This window comes from Sardina pilchardus, chromosome 16 (genome assembly GCF_963854185.1).
Source record: "Sardina pilchardus chromosome 16, fSarPil1.1, whole genome shotgun sequence".
Lineage (NCBI taxonomy): Eukaryota > Metazoa > Chordata > Actinopteri > Clupeiformes > Clupeidae > Sardina > Sardina pilchardus.
The window spans coordinates 2,420,538-2,436,467 of record NC_085009.1 but is presented as its reverse complement, the minus strand read 5'-3'; the positions used below and the strand labels follow the sequence as shown (position 1 = coordinate 2,436,467).

Here is a 15,930-nt window from a genome sequence, read left to right as displayed (position 1 = left end):
AACATTAATTAGACTATCTACATAAAACTTTTAAAGTATTTACTGTGGGTCCCTCTCAAGCACCGTTTATATGTCCTCCCTCGCTCCTCAATGATCTACATGAAGAAAGATAGAAGAAGGGCTAAACTATCCCATTGTTGCCGCTCCATCATTCTTTATGTAGATCAGTAAGGAGCGAGAGAGGACGCGTAAACGCTATGAGAGGCACCTTCTGTCTCAGGCTTTAAGCATACAATCTCATTAAGACTACAGATCCTGTTTCACTACTTCCTCTGTCCACAACTGTTTCAAAATAAAGGTCCTCACTGCAATAATACACTATTAAATAATTTAACCATTGAAACTACTCAACTATTGAACTGTTCAACCATTCCAACTGTCAGTTATCATCCACTATGCCTCCAGTCAACTACATGAAACCTCCATGTACCTAGCAACCAACATAGCAACCATTAAAATTAAGTGTTTATGACCGTTTCCATAACAACCAATATGATTATACTGCAGTAACTTCTTGCTTCCTGATAGTGGCCACCATGGATACCCTAGCAACAAATGTTTCAAAATAAAAGTCCTTACTAGCAAGTTAGCATGGTTAGCATTGTTAGCATAGTTAGCATTTTTAGCATGACTGCAAAAAATCATCAACTAAGTTAGCTAATCAACCTGGTTAGCATTGTTAGCAAATTTAGCATTGTTAGCATAGTTAGCATTTTTAGCATTACTGCTAGAAATCATCGGTTCAGTTAGCTAATCAACCTGGTTAGCATTGTTAGTAAAGTTAGCATTGCTAGCATAATACGCATTTTTAGCGTAACTGCTAGAAATCATTAGGTAAGTTAGCTAATCAACATTTTAACATGAATAGAAATCATTAGTTAAGTTAGAACTGGAACGTTTCATCTTTAAACTGTCTACCTTCACACTATCAACTCTCTGTAAACTATGCAACCACCATGTTTACCCTAGCTACACCTTAGTAACCATATCTACATTATCTATCTATTTTTGCATTTTCATGCACTGGTAATTCCTTGGAATTGCATTTCTAGTTTTTTTCAAAATACAAAAATACAATATTTTATTTTGATACATGGTGCGTCTCCTGTATTTTGTGTTTTATTTTGATACACTTTTAAACAATTAGGGTATACTATTTTATTTTATAATGCATTTTGATGATTGCCCATCCCTGTTCTCTCTCTCTCTCTCTCTCTCTCTCTCTCACACACACACACACACACACACACACACACACACACACTCACACACACACTGTGTATCGGTTCTAATGCCCCATCCCTCTCTCTCCGTCCCTCAGCAACGCTCCACGGTGGCCTCCATGATGCACAGGCAGGAGACTGTGGAGTGCCTGAAGAAGTTCAATGCCAGGAGGAAGCTCAAGGTGAGGCCCCAGCGCATGTCTTTAGCTAGGGTACCTGTGCCTGTGGAGATAATCACTACGCTGCCAATGGTGCTCTTCCTCCATCCAGCCCAGGTTATTAAAAATAATCAAAACACTGACAACGGTCTGCCATGGTCCAGCTTAGAGCTAGGCCCAGGAGCCCTGCCTAATCAGCCCCTCTCCTTTGGAAGAAGAGACATCCTAGATGACTCTGAGTTATTCACACCATCTGTACCATATAGTGTTTTTAAGCAACTTGGTAATGGAATTGCTTCAATTAATTGGGAGTCATTGCAAGGGAACCTTCCAATCTAAGGGAAATGCCCCCAAAAGTTTTGCTTGCTATGGTCCCTAAAGGTGAAAAGTCTTGGAAGTCTGATGTTTTTCATAATCTGAATATGTTTGTCCAAAAGCAAATGAGTTCACTATAAAGAACATAGATTGGAAGGGACAGACAGACAGACAGATTGGAAGGGACAGACAGACAGACAGACAAGCATACGGTCAGCAGTCAATACCAGACAAAGTTTAACAGAAAGATGGACTTTTCACCTCTAGAGATCTAATCATTACCTCTCTCTTGTGCCAGACGTTTCCTAAACACTATTAAAAATTAACGGGGCGCATACTTGTGTGAAAAGTCTCTGAGTTGGACATTGTCGTTCGCTCACTATCTGCTTTGTCTTCTTTCCAGGGTGCCATCCTCACCACCATGCTGGCCACTCGCAACTTCTCTAGTAAGTACAGGCTTCCTCTCTTCTTCACTCTCTCTCTCTCTCTCTCTCTCTCTCTCTCTCTCTCTCTTCACAACTTTGTTTTGCTACCAGACTCTTCCAGGCAGACAGACTTCCGTGCTCTCAGCTGCCTTTGCCAAACCACCAGTACTGTTGCTGGGTGTATTGCTGCTAGGCGTCTTGACCTTGGCTAGTGTTGATTTGCAATTCAAATATGCCCAATATGCTGAATTAAACATGCTTTAATATGTTTATGCACATAGAGGCTGAAGGAGGTTGAAAAGGTCGGTGAGACGATGTAGTCGGCGTGGGGGCCATGTGACCCTCGGAGTCGAGGCCTGTGCCACAGTGGCACTGTTGACCACTTAAACGAGTCCAGGTCCTAAAAGGCACAGTATGGTCTGAGGAGATCAGTTATGCTAACAAAATAAAAAGTTTGATTTAATTGTACATATTATACAATTGCTAATACACATTTTAAAATGACAGGAACTATTTCTGGAATGGTTGATTGTAATTTTACATCAGTCTACAACCAAAATCCTGTCCATGGTAAATCTGTGGCTTTTGTCAAAACAACTGTCTGGCTCGCTCTCTCCCCTGTCATGAGTGATGAGCGGGATGGGTATGAGAGAGGGAGAGAGAGAGGAAAAGAGAGGGAGAGGAAAAGTCGAGTGGAAAAAAGAGAAGGATGAGAGAGAGAGAGAGAGAGAGAGAGAGAGAGAGAGAGAGAGAGAGAGAGAGAGAGAGAGAGAGAGAGAGAGAGAGAGAGAGAGAGAGAGAGAGAGAGAGAGAGAGAGAGAGAGAGAGAGATGCAGGGATGACCTGCCGATGATCAGACAGATCACTCTGGCTTGGGACATCAGTGGCAGCTTTGTCCCCCCCATCAGCGCTGCTGTCAGACGTTGAGTGGATTTAGAGGCAGGCAGCACTGGGCAGCACTGGGCAGCACTGGGCAGCACTGGGCAGCACTGGGCAGGACTGAATGGCACACGGCGGTGAGCATGCTTTCCCTCCCTCCCTGGGCACTCACTCTGGACTGGGCTTAGCACTTAGTGCACTCCTAACGGTGCACTACTTTTTATAGTCAAATCAAACTCTCCCTTTTAAACGAAATGTTAAATATGGTTCGTGTTTTGTTAGGATTACTCATCACTTTATCGTTCACCTTTTTGCGTGGCCCTTTTTGGCAGTCGTGATATGTTTCTGGTGTCGTCCAAACAGAACGACACCAGGTCTCTGTTTCTGGTGTCGTCCAAAGCCTTCCTCTCCCAGCAGTGTGTCCCTCTCCCTCCCTGTGTCTTCAAGCCGTATCTCCTGTTTCTTCACCAGTAAAAGTAGTACATGTTTGATGCTGCAATGTCTTGCATTTCACATGGTTAGCCTCAGTCTCCTCAAAGTATTGTTTTTTTTAGTTAGTTTCATTTCATTCGGTTCTTTCTTGTCGTTTGTTTAACATTGAAGGTGAATTGAGCAGAAACAGCACAGCTGTAAGCCTCCATTCAACTTTGGTGTGTGATCCATTGTAATGCATGAGGTACTCTCGGTCTTCCTCATAGCTCAGATTGCAATAGCTGAAGATTGTGAGCACACTTTAAGGCAGCTTTTCTGCTCCGCCTTTCATTGGGTTCATTGTTTTTAAATGCGTCAGACATATTTCCTTTCTTCTCTCTTGTTATTTCGCCGCTTATTCTGTCACCTTTGTCGGAGCATGTCAGCTTGTGAGTGCAGCGTGTGAGATGATAATTGGCCACCTGCTGCAGAGAGAGTCCAGGAAATACATCATTAGTGTGGATGTGTGTGTGTGTGTGTGTGTGTGTGTGTGTGTGTGTGTGTGTGTGTGCTTCTAGGTTGAGGACATTGCTAGCTTGGGTTTTCAAGTAGCTTTACAGTGTAACACTATTTCTCTCTCTCTCTCTCTCTCTCTCTCTCTCTTCATCTTACTGACCAAATCTCTCTCTGTCCCACTACAGGCAAGACCCCCTTCAACAAGAAGCCTGATGGAGTGAAGGTATGGCAACTTGTACCCTCCACCCTCTACACCTCTTGTGCAAAGTTCACTGACACAAGGGGCGCTTGCACATCCACCACCACTTCTCTTCCCATGCAGCTAGCTTAGCTTAGCTTAGCTTAGCTTCTAGGCTAGCCTACCGTAGCCTAGCATAGCGCTGCACATGTGCCTGCACATGTCCAGGGTCATCCAGAGCTTGTCTGATAAACCTGTGCCATCCTCCGCGGGACCGGGCGAGGCCGGGTCAGTGTATGTTTTTGTGTCGTGTTCCTGGCACATGAGCAATCCCCTTGCACAGGGCCGTGCTCATCCCCCCCGCCGCTACGGCGGAGGCTAGCGAAGCGACAGATGCGCCGGAGCCAGGGGATAGCATCTGTAATCCGCCACTCATCTGCCAGAGGTTTAAGAGACTCGCTGTACCCTTACCACTCCTCCCTCCTCCACCTCCTCCTCCTCCCTCTCCTCCTCCCTCTACCAACAGACACACACACACACACACACACACACACAGACACACACACACACACAGGTTGAGAGATGGCTTAAGGGGCACTTGTGTGCCTCTCTGTTCTCTCTTAGTGCCTCCTCCATTTCATGATATCTATCTGTTTTTTTTTCATGGTAAATGAAATGTGTTTGTCCAACAGCCCTTACTTTATGTGACATCTACTGTATATCACCCTCTATCTCTCCTTCTCACTCTCTCCTTCTCTCTCTCTCTCATTCTTCTCCTTGTTTTGGGCGTCTGGCCACACACTCTGCCACCTCAGAAAAGGAAGTCTAATTCAGCAGATGTTGCTATTTTGGTGAGGCATCTATAGCGGGTGGCTGATATTGTCATCCATATTCAGTAGTTCAATAGTTCCGATACGGGGCTTTTAAGCCATAGGCTGTTATCCAGCAAGCTTACCTACAGTTTCCCTTTTACTCTGGTTATTAATCTTCAATAATCTAAATGGGCTCATATGAAGTAGGCTAATTATTATGACAGATTGTAGTCTTTTCAGTTCTTAGTCTGTATTGTGTTGTGAGTACTGTAGGCCTACACTGAATGCCTACCCCTTCTATAGCCAGTCTTTGTACATGGATTAACCTTAGTCCTAGACTAAAAGCTTTTTCAATGGAGATTTTCATTGTCAATTGCATTCAGTATAGGGAGACTAGGCTTAATCCACGTACAAGACACTGGCCCCTAGACTATAATCCATATGGACAATGAGACCTGCCTTCTGCTCCCAAATGGACTCAGGAAGGGTACTGCACATTCCAGGAAATAATATTATGCAGCGACTGGCATTTGTTCTCAGGACAAATCTATGATGGCCAGACTGTGTCTCTTAACTTGGCTGACTGGCATCCACAGAGGGAGTCAGCACTGCAGTGTGGAATAACATCCAGATGGAAGCGGAAGCCGGTTACTCATTGGACATGAGATACGTCAGTGTTGCTTTAATGTCTGACTGGTCTGAGTGGCTCATTATTTAATGGCGAAAAGGCTCTTTTGTCTGCCAGTTTAGTTAGTGTGTTCCTGTGCAGAAACTGCTAACTGCGGCCATTTTGGATCCTCAGCGCTGAGACATGCGTGCTTACCGGAGAATCGGTTTTGTTGGGAGGACTATTGGTCTCTTGTGGTGGCCTTTTAAAAACTCCCTGCAGATGCCCATGGCACTTTTTTAGTTTCCCATGTACCGTAGAGATGCAGTGTTCAGAAGAAACAGACCAGAAGGGAGTAAAGGCACTTTTGTCCTTTCATGTGTCTTGTTGATCTTATGTCTGTCCATTTGATCTCTCTCTGTGGGTGTAGAACATTCTTCCTCTGGGAGATCACAGGGAGTGTCCAGATTGATCTGAACTCTGGGCTTACGCACGGTCATCGTTTACCAACACAAATCAAAACAACTCTCTCTATCATTCTCTTCTTGTTGACTTCTCTGTCTCTCTCTCGGTCACACACATACAGTCACTTTTTATTTCTCTCAGTTCCTCTGTTTATTCTTTCTTTTATGTTTTTCTCTTTTTCGCTCTCTCATTTCTATCTCTCAGCTGCTATGTTTTTGCTTTTAAAAATATTTTTCTCTATGCTCTCTCTCTTTCTCACCTCATGGTGTGTTGTTTTGTGTGTTTTCCTTTCTTTTCTTTTTGATTCTTGTCAACCACTTTGACTTCCTGTGGTCTAAGGCGTCTCTCTGTTTCTGTCCACTGGCTGTGTAGATCAACAACAACAAAGCCAACGTAGTGACCAGCCCCAAGGAGCCGGTCCCTACTCCTGCGCTGGTACTCTGTCTCTCTCTCTCTGTCCGTCCGTCCATCTGTCTGTTTCTGACTGTCTGGCTGTCTGTCTGTTACTATCTGCTAGGTCAGATCCACTCAGAAATCTCTCGCATTGTCGTTGAGATTTCATGTTATTGATCAGAGACCGATATTTTTCTTTTTAGAGGGAGTAATAATGACCTCTTCTCCTCTGCTGCAACTGATGCACAGTGCTGTATAGTTGCAAAAGATTGCTCTTCACAAGGTGTTGTGAAATTGGAAAAGAGCATCTTCACGAAATGCAGCCATTGATATTTTATAATATAACTTTTTGATAAAAATTAGCTGAGTCTCAACTTTTTTTCAGTGGAGATTTTCCTTGAGGTTTTGTTTCAGGCTGGACTAGGCCTAATCCATGTATGGGTAATAGGCCAGTGGAGTTTTATCTGAGCTACAGAAGAATAAAGACTGGTTCACTGAATAGGAATGGAAGGAATAGAGGATTTTGTATGTGGTGTTCTCTGGTTTTGTTTGTTTGTGTGTGTGTGTGTGTGTGTGTGTGTGTGTGTGTGTGTGTTTGAGTGAGCATGAGTGTCCAGATCTTACTGTCTGTGATAACATTTCTGCTCAGCTAGCCGCTAGCTCACCTGCATGCCTGTTCCGTGTTCATGGCTGTGTGTCTGAGTGCTGTGGATGGCGAAGCGCTCTCCACCCTCCCGTTGGCACCATCTGCCCCCTCTCCACCCTCCTCGTGGGCTTGTGCTGCGAGGCGCTGCATCATGTTTCCTCTCGCGCCTTTAGCCAAGGCTTCCCCCATCTGCGTGTTGCCACGGCAACCAACTAGTCACACACCGCGTGTGCCCTCAGATGACTAAAAATAGCAACCCTGTTATCAGATTTGTTTTTTTTATTCATCTCTCTACCCCCCTCCAATACCCTCCACCATTCAAACAGGGGGCCGGTTGCCTTTAATCTCATCTGGCAGATTGGCTCCAGGTTTTTATTCCAACCAGCGTGCAAACCTGACACAATTCGATCAGTTGCTTTAGGACTTGTATCAACTGAGTTAAATGAGTTCAGGCATGTAGCTACTTGGTTGGAATCCAAAGCTACATCTCATTGGTCCTTTTTTGCATCAGGGTAATGTTGCTGGTACCTACCCATTCCATGGCCTTTACAAATGAGCTATGCTGGGCAAAGAGTGCTAGAGTCCCCCTAATTGGCTGTGCTCTCATTGGCTGTGGACATTGAGCATCATCTCATTTGCATATATCCTCATTAGCGGTCCCACTGCCCTCATTAGCTATATCAGTAGTGGCTCTGCCTTGATTGGCTCTACCCAGCCAGGCTGATTTTTGGTTGGCAGCAGCCACACAGACTCTGTCTGATTGGCTAATGTGCCTAGCGCCTCTATCTTGACTGGCTCTGCGAGTGATGCTGATGGCAGGAAAGACTACACCCATGATAGGCCTATAAGTTCAGTGGCTCGATCCTGATTTGTTTCTGCCTGTTGTGTTTGTTTCTGTTCCTCTTTTTCTTATTTCTCTCTTACTGTGGCCAAGGATAAACCAAGTGACCCCGGAGCTCCTAGCGTGAGCATATAGCGTATAGCACATAGCAGGGTTCCCCTCGCTCAGAGCCCCACGCCATCTCATTGGGATTCAGAACGTGTCTCATGACCTTGTCCTTCATAGAAGCCCAAAACTGACTGTGCCTTACATGGAGTCTATTTATGTTGGCTTGTGATGACTAATCGACGCCTCAAAGTCATGAACGGAGAGCTCTCATAAATAACTTCAAATTGTTGAAGTTTTAAGATATTACTCATATTAAGAGACCGCAGTAACCTATTCATGTTTGCTGTGCTATGTATATCATGCGACTAGGGAGTGTTAACGTCATGTTGTCTTCCGGAAGTCTTTGATGTGCCTCTTCCACATGTATTGGCTGCAGTAGTATTGATGAAGTTGTTAACCCCACTAAGCTAGTTGTGTTTCTCTGCATGCTGTTGTAGTTCTTGGCTTCAGCTTTGTCCATTGTAATGTGTGTCTACCTCTGAATCTCCCACCAGTCCAAAACCGCTGTCATCTTTGACTCTCAACTGTACTGTAGTTCTAGTAGTTTTTGTTGTTGTTTGTGCGTATTCAGTAAAGTACACCAAGTGGGACCATATTCTGAAGAACAGCTCTTGCAGAACAATCTGGATTGACGTCAAGAAGAAGAGAGGAGCCAAGAAACTCACATGATTGATTTTTTTTTTAAAAGTCTACCGTATTCTCATGCATGTTGCTACTTCTCTGAGCGATCATGAGGATAGATCAGATTTGAGTAAAACCAAAGCTGCTGTACGGACCAGCTGAAGATCTGCAACAGCTGCTGTTTTGTCATTAGACACCTACAGTATTTGATAATAGCCACACCCATTACTCAACTGTTTCACCTGTGTACAGCCGGTATTGGGTGTGTGAGAGAGAGCGCCCTGGTGAAGACCCTGGAGTTTTAAACTACTTTATGCTTTAATAGATTAACCATGATAGTGACTTGGCTCTTCTCTTGCACATGTTTGACAAGATGACTTCTTTTGTCAAAGAGCATCTACGTATGAATTAACTTCTTCCAAGTACACCTGAAAACATGTTGCTTCCAAATTGTAGTTTGTTCTATTATGATATGGGATATTTCATTTTCTTTACAGTGATAGAATGAACATCTCCAACTTTGGTTTGTGTGAACCAAATGGTTTCTTACCAGGACTTTCCAGTAGCTGACCACCCCTTGGTGTCCTTTAAGGCTTTCAAACCTTCTAGCCCTACTGCCTCTTGAACAATAATGTAACATTCTTCTTCTATTCTATTTGTCCTTCCTCACCCCCTGTCTTTCTCCTCAAACACATGCTCCCCCTTCCTCGCTCTCTCCTCTCTCTCGATCAGGAGCCTCAAACCACTGTTATCCACAACCCCACTGATGGACAGAAGGTACTGAGTGTTGTGTCTTCGAGGGACTCAGTCAGTGGGGTGGGCTGTGCTAGTTTGTGTTCCTCCCCATCAGGGATACTCTATATTCGGCACAGTCGTCTGTGTGAAAATGGAGCATCTGGTGTTTTGGTGATTAGCACTGGTGAATACAAAAGAACCAGTGAACACTGGTCTTGGTCATCTGGGTATAGTGGGAGATATACAGTATAGAAAGAGCTGCTGGTACTGAGCTGCATTTAAACCACATGTAGAATGCTTCAGCCCACATCCCCATATGCATATCACATACATCTTGCCAGCATATATCTTTGACATATATCTGATTTGGTGTGCATGCTGTGCCCATTCACGGCATTTAAAACCAACTAATGACTTCCTGGAGTGATGTACTCATAATATTGACTCAACCATTCATGAGATTGCCTATCAATAGACTCACGAGTTTGCATAAGTGATATTGCATAGTGAGGCGGGGGCACCAAGCCAAACACTACATGTAGTTTTAATGGGGCATTTGGGTGGACATTAACCAGCAGCCTCTTTCAGTAAAAGCACACTGACATTGAAGCATGTGACTAAGTGAACATTATTCGCCCATAGTGCTCAGCAGACTCTGGAGCGGAGCAGAAATGGCCCCGTTTGGGCTTCAATCAGGCCCGGATGTGGCCCAGACAAGGACAAGCCCAAACTGGGTCATGGCTAAGCTATGGCCCCCTCTCTGCTGTCATGGTCCTGCCGTGGTCCCCTCATGTGTTGTCATTAGCAGGTCCACATGCATGCTCCGTAGTGTGTGGGAATCCTCACTTCTCAATGGGTGCACTATGCTCCTCATAAGGCAGTGAATATTGCAACCGTATAAGTATATCATGAACTTTCTTTTACACCTCGTTCATTGCATGAGTTTTTTTGAACGAAGCATCCATCTGCATGTCTTTTGGTTGGAGTAGCTGTGTTAAGTGTGTTTAGTGTTACACAAGGGGTGTGTTAGATCCTCGTCCTGTGGTGTTTTCCTTATTGTGTTATTATGTTGCTGGGTTACCTTTCACTGTCATTTCTCCCAATGTGTAATAGTGGAGTATCTAGTCACCATGTGTCGGTGTGTTGGTTGGGTTGCTGTGTGGTGTTGTGTCAGGTTTTGCTGTTTTGTGGGTTGTTGCATCAGTTGGTGGCGTTGATGGGTTTAATGTTGTAAGGCACTGCATTCACTGTGAAGAAAACAAGACTAAGAAAATATGAATGTTTTCTTTGTTCCTCACTTTTCAGTGCATTCTTCAAAGGAGAACTCCAGCGAGTTTTCGTCTAGATCTCAGTTTCTCGTTCTAGAGAGACGACGAGAGCCACCGCTTGTTTTGTTCTCTGCTTTAATCAGCCATTTTGTTTCCTGCAGGAGTCCAGCGAGAGCACTAACACCACCATCGAGGACGACGATGTGAAAGGTAGGACGAGTTGGCCTCCGTGTAACGCCTTCCCTCTCCTCCAGCTCTTAACAGAAGCACAAGACTCAACCCCCACACCGTGTGTCCCTACATAGCATTTCACACCATGTAGAAGTGCGAAATAACACAACAGCAACGAGCAGCTTTTCCTGGTGCTGCTCTATCCGTGACTAATCCACACAGGTAGCTGGTGATAGGCCCCAGATGTTCTCTCCGTGCTTCTGACATTGATGCACGACTCGTTCTTTTCTCATTTCCCTCCATCACATTACCTTCACGACTCGTGGTCACTCATCATCATGTCACTCATCATAATGTCCCGGCGAGGAGCACCAATATTCTGCCTCCTTTATATGCGCAGCACTCTCTTGACTTGCTCCGCGGGCATCTCTCCCTCCACCGTGGTGGCGTAGTGCATTAGCGTGCGTTTCATTGCACCTGATGCCCCCTCCAACACGCTTTGGAAACAAACAAGTTTGCCATCGATCGGCTGTCTTTCAAGTAGCGAATTGAAAATCCTGTTGGAGTGGGATTGAGTGAGTTGGGTAATGCTGCGGAATAGTCATTAAAGTGTAATTGTACTTAAGGGCATGATTGTTAGTTTTGATCGTTGTTCATCATGTTGAATGAGAAAAAGCTTGAGCTTTCATCACTCGCACTGAAATGAAATGAGGCCGTTTATCAGAGCTCTTTTTCAGCCTCCCCAAGCTGGTGCCATTAATGTCCAGTAAAGACAGGCTTTCATTGCTGTTTGTGGGGCTGTTCTTAGGGATGACTCACTGCGGAAAGACATAGTGGAAATGGTTTCAAATGGCAACGAGTGTGCCACTGCATGGGCTTCTGGTCAGGGTTGTGTGTGTGTGTATGTGTGTGTGTGTGTGTGTGTGGTAGGGGCTCCCTTTTAGGCCATTATCGTTCCACTGAAGGCTCCAAATTATATACCGAATAACAAAGGCTCCAAACCAACTCCATTTCCATAATGGTGTCTGTGTGACACATCTGAAGACCCTCTCAGGTGTGAAGTGATGTGTGCTATGCTGGCCTGCACTTGGCCAGGTGTACATGTAGCAACACACTATTGTTCCGTGACATAAGCCATTGGAAATGAATGGGCTTAAGGCCACTGTGGGGCCATCTTGAAGGCCCCCTCACACATCTAACAAAGGGTTGAGATGTAAGAGAAGAGCACCTCCACTAGCTCAGCATTGGAGAGGAAACACTGTTCTGTGGAGGTAGATAAGGTATCATCTGTGCTGGGATCTCCAGCACGTAGCAGCACAAGGATTGTTTTTATTTTGTGGCGGATGTGAGTTCCCATAGAAGCAATAGATTAATGTTGAAAGTCACTGTTGTGTAGTGTGTAGCTATCTCATTATTTGTGTGTGCGTCTGTGTGTGAGTGTGTGTGCGTGTGCGTGTGTGTGTGTTTGCTTACTTACCTGAGTGTGTGTCTCAAGCTAATTTGGTCTAACATTGCCCACTCATGAACCCCTTTCATGGTTCGTATTTTTAATTGCCTTTCACTCTTCTCACTTTCACTGTATTTTGTATTTTACTTTCTCTTTTGTGTTACTAACCATCTCCTCCTCAAGGGAACATGACCCCAATCACCACAATGAATCTCATTGTCACCTCCTACCTGGAGGATCTTTTCAGCAGCCCAAAACCCCACCGCCAGATTTAATTAGAGGATGGATGAGGTGCTGCTTTAAAACCACACGTGTTTGGCAGAGGACAATTGCCCAGGCTGTAAAGGGCTTGGTGCAAAGGGGCTGCCCCAACAAAGGCTTCCACAGGGCCACAATGGCCATCTGTTGTTCTGTCGGACAATATGTCCCCCGATTGAAGTCCTGGTGATGGATAACTTTGTGTGTGTGTGTGTCTGTGTGTGTGTGTATGTGTGTTACTGTCTGTCTGTGTCTGTGTCTGTGTCTGTGTCTGTGTGTGTGTGTGTGTGTGTGTGTGTGTGTGTGTGTGTGTGTGGTATATGAAGACAAAGTTGGGAATAGCAGTGTGATTGTGAAAAGAAACAGCTGTGCAAACATGTCATGGTAGACTTAAAGAGTGAAACAGAGACCCACGTGTTTCTTGGACTGTCTTACCCCTTTTCCACAATTTTCTGTCATATTTTTGTCAAAATATCAAAAGCATGAGACCACAACATCCTTATTAATCCTATCTGTAGAGTCCCGTTTATAGTTGTCTTCGCTTACGAGCTTGCAGGGGGAAAAAAACAAATGTTCACGCTTTTGATCTTCAGTCATGAGTGAAGGCTTCATCCTGATAAGTAAAAATGGGACGATCTTATTGAACATGCTGGCATCACTTTATGACTTCATCACTTTAGCTACAGTAGCAAACCTGAATGGATCACTGCATCACATGTTTTCAAACATAGGCAGCCAAAAACAAATGACTGGCTGATGTTGTTCTGATGATGCTTTTGCATTGGTAGCCTACCCAAATACATTCATAAATGCACTGAAGGCCCCAGCCGTGGCGCGACTGGCTGGGGCACCTGCACCGCACGCCGGCGACCCGGGTTCGATTCCCGCCCCGTGGTCCTTTCCGGATCCCACCCCTACTCTCTCTCCTGCTCGTTTCCTGTCATACTCTCTACTGTCCTGTCCAATTAAAGGCATAAAAAGCCCCAAAAAAAATCTTTAAAAATAAATAAATAAATGCACTGAACATGTTTCATAATATCATGTCCCCTTTAACCCATTGTGGTCATTCAACCCCTTCAACCATTTAGCACCAGTTAATTTGATCTGATTTGATGGTGGACTGCAATGGGGAGTTGGGGTCTCAATGTCTTTGGTGTTGTCCTTCTCCTCACGCTGGCTCCTTTTTGTTTTCAGTTTGGAATGCTGAAAACAAACAAAAAAACAATGCATGGCTTGTTTACTCATTTTTTTTTTTATCTCATGTCATTTTACATTTCATTCATTTTGCCTTTACATCTGATTTCCTTTGTCTTTTCCTCTGTTCTTTTTTCCCCATTATGTTGTCCGTTATTTATTTATTTATTTTGAATCCACCCGTTATTCTCCTCCATCATCCTCATCCATCTCTACTGTAATGTGTGTCCACTACCCATATCCCCCCACCAACCCTAAACACATACTCTTGAACCCCCATATCCCCCCACCAACCCTAAACACATACTCACTCTTGAACCCCCATATGCCCCACCAACCCTAAACACATACTCACTCTTGAACCCCCATATCCCCCCACCAACCCTAAACACATACTCACTCTTGAACCCCCATATCCCCCCACCAACCCTAAACACATACTCACTCTTGAACCCCCATATGCCCCACCAACCCTAAACACATACTCACTACTCACTTACCCCACCAACCCTAAACACATACTCACTCTTGAACCCCCATATCACCCCACCAACCCTAAACACATACTCACTCTTGAACCCCTATATTACCCCCCATATAAAAAAAAGCGCGTCGCTACAAATTGCCCCCACGTCCTCTGGTGCTTCGCCGCTCATTCACCTATTCTCCACCTGCACCACCACCCCCCTACACCAGGGAGCGCTATCCGTCTCCTCACTCCTCCCGCTCCCCTTCTCGCTCCCCTTCTCGCTCCCCATCCCCTTCCCGCTCCCCATCCCCTTCCCGCTCCCGGTCCCGCTCCTCCTCTGCCGCCTCCTCCTCCTCCTCGTGCTGGTACTCCTTGAGTGTGTGGCCCAGTCCGGGCGCCCTCTGCCAGGGTCTGCTACGGCTCCTCGTGGTCAGCTACCTCTTCCTGTTTGTCTGCTCGTTTGTCGTGTTCCTCTCTGTCCACTCCCCGTCCTTGTCCACGTCCACGTCCGTGTCTGTGTCCAACACCCGCCGGGCCGACGCGTTGTGGCCTCAGAGCTCTGTGAAGCACAGGGCCGGCCCCTGCCGCAACAGCACCCAGTGTAAGTGCCCCCCCACCACTGGAGCCCAGACACCATGCACACGTTAGCCACCACAAGCTAACTGTCCCAAGCTCAGACATGATGCACACATTAGCCACCGTAAGCTAACCCCTTAGAAGCACCCTAACTTTACAAAACCCAGACATCATTCACACATTCGCAACCATGAGCTGACCCCTTAGAAATCCCCTAACTGTACAAAGCCCAAACATGATACACATGTTAGCCACAATGAGCTAACTGTTTAGAAATCCCCTAACTTTGTGTGTTAGTACTGCTAGCTTCCCAACATCAAAGTGGGGCTTAGATTTAAGCCCAGAGAGCTCCAAGCTTCAAAAGGCACATAGGCCCTCCAAAAGCCCAGCCACTTTAGTGCCACTGAACCTGTAGCACATACCATAACAATACGCACAGCTGACATTCCACCAGTTAAGAACAGTTAACCCCTTCAAAAGTGGTCTATTTACAGGGTTAGGTGGTGCATTAGTATAAGCCACAAAGTGAAAATGAATCTCTCCAAAGAAAGACAGCCACAAAGATCATTGAGTTGGGTGGCCAATAGGTTCTTGTTCTTCAGGACAAATTACTAGTGTAGTGAAGAAGTATATTTTTAGAGGTGGACTGTTGCCAAGGATTAATCTGGATTTGGGATTTGAAATCAAAGTGTGTGCTGCCCCCTGTAGATAAAAGGTGGTGTTACAGGACCCAGGACTAGTGTTTAGTTGTGTGTGTGTGTGTGTGTATGTGGTGTACATGTGTATGAGTCTATTGTGAGTCAGATAGAACTACAGAACTACCCTTTGTCTCTGGCATTCTTCAGTGCTTGTGTTTAATTACGTAATAGTATGAAACTGGACAAAAACTGCACAAAAACTGGCTCACAATCAGAGACAGTGTCTCATAGGCTACATATGGTGCTATTGAGAATCTAGTGTTTCGCAATCACTGGAAAGGACGTAGACCATTTCAAACGATTGTCTGTCTGTCTGTCTGTCTGGTGTCCTGGAATGACCCTTACTCAAAGCAGCCTTATAAAAGCCTCAGCCCAAGATCAAACTTTCAGTCCTGCTCCGGTTTTCATTTTTTATTTCTTCATTTTTTATTCCGTGTAATATATTGCATCTGCCAAACCCAGGCCCACTGCGTGCCCATGAAATTGATTTTGTTTTTGCTGAGCGAAGGAGTGTAA

At 45.1% G+C, this 15,930-nt stretch overlaps 1 protein-coding gene across 6 annotated transcripts in view; it reads left to right on the top strand.

Annotated features, from left to right (window-relative positions):
- The window catches only part of LOC134060353 (calcium/calmodulin-dependent protein kinase type II delta 1 chain), a 98,336-nt gene that overhangs the window by 76,714 nt on the left and 5,692 nt on the right, over positions 1-15,930 (top strand). For 3 of the 6 annotated variants that reach the window (XM_062517035.1, XM_062517033.1, XM_062517036.1), the window contains exons 11-15: positions 1,322-1,405; positions 2,100-2,142; positions 4,113-4,150; positions 9,331-9,375; positions 10,763-10,811. In XM_062517035.1, the coding sequence (XP_062373019.1) occupies positions 1,322-1,405; positions 2,100-2,142; positions 4,113-4,150; positions 9,331-9,375; positions 10,763-10,811 (259 nt within the window). The remainder of the gene's footprint in view (positions 1-1,321; positions 1,406-2,099; positions 2,143-4,112; positions 4,151-9,330; positions 9,376-10,762; positions 10,812-15,930) is intronic. The other 3 variants (XM_062517038.1, XM_062517037.1, XM_062517039.1) reach the window with 1 other exon arrangement.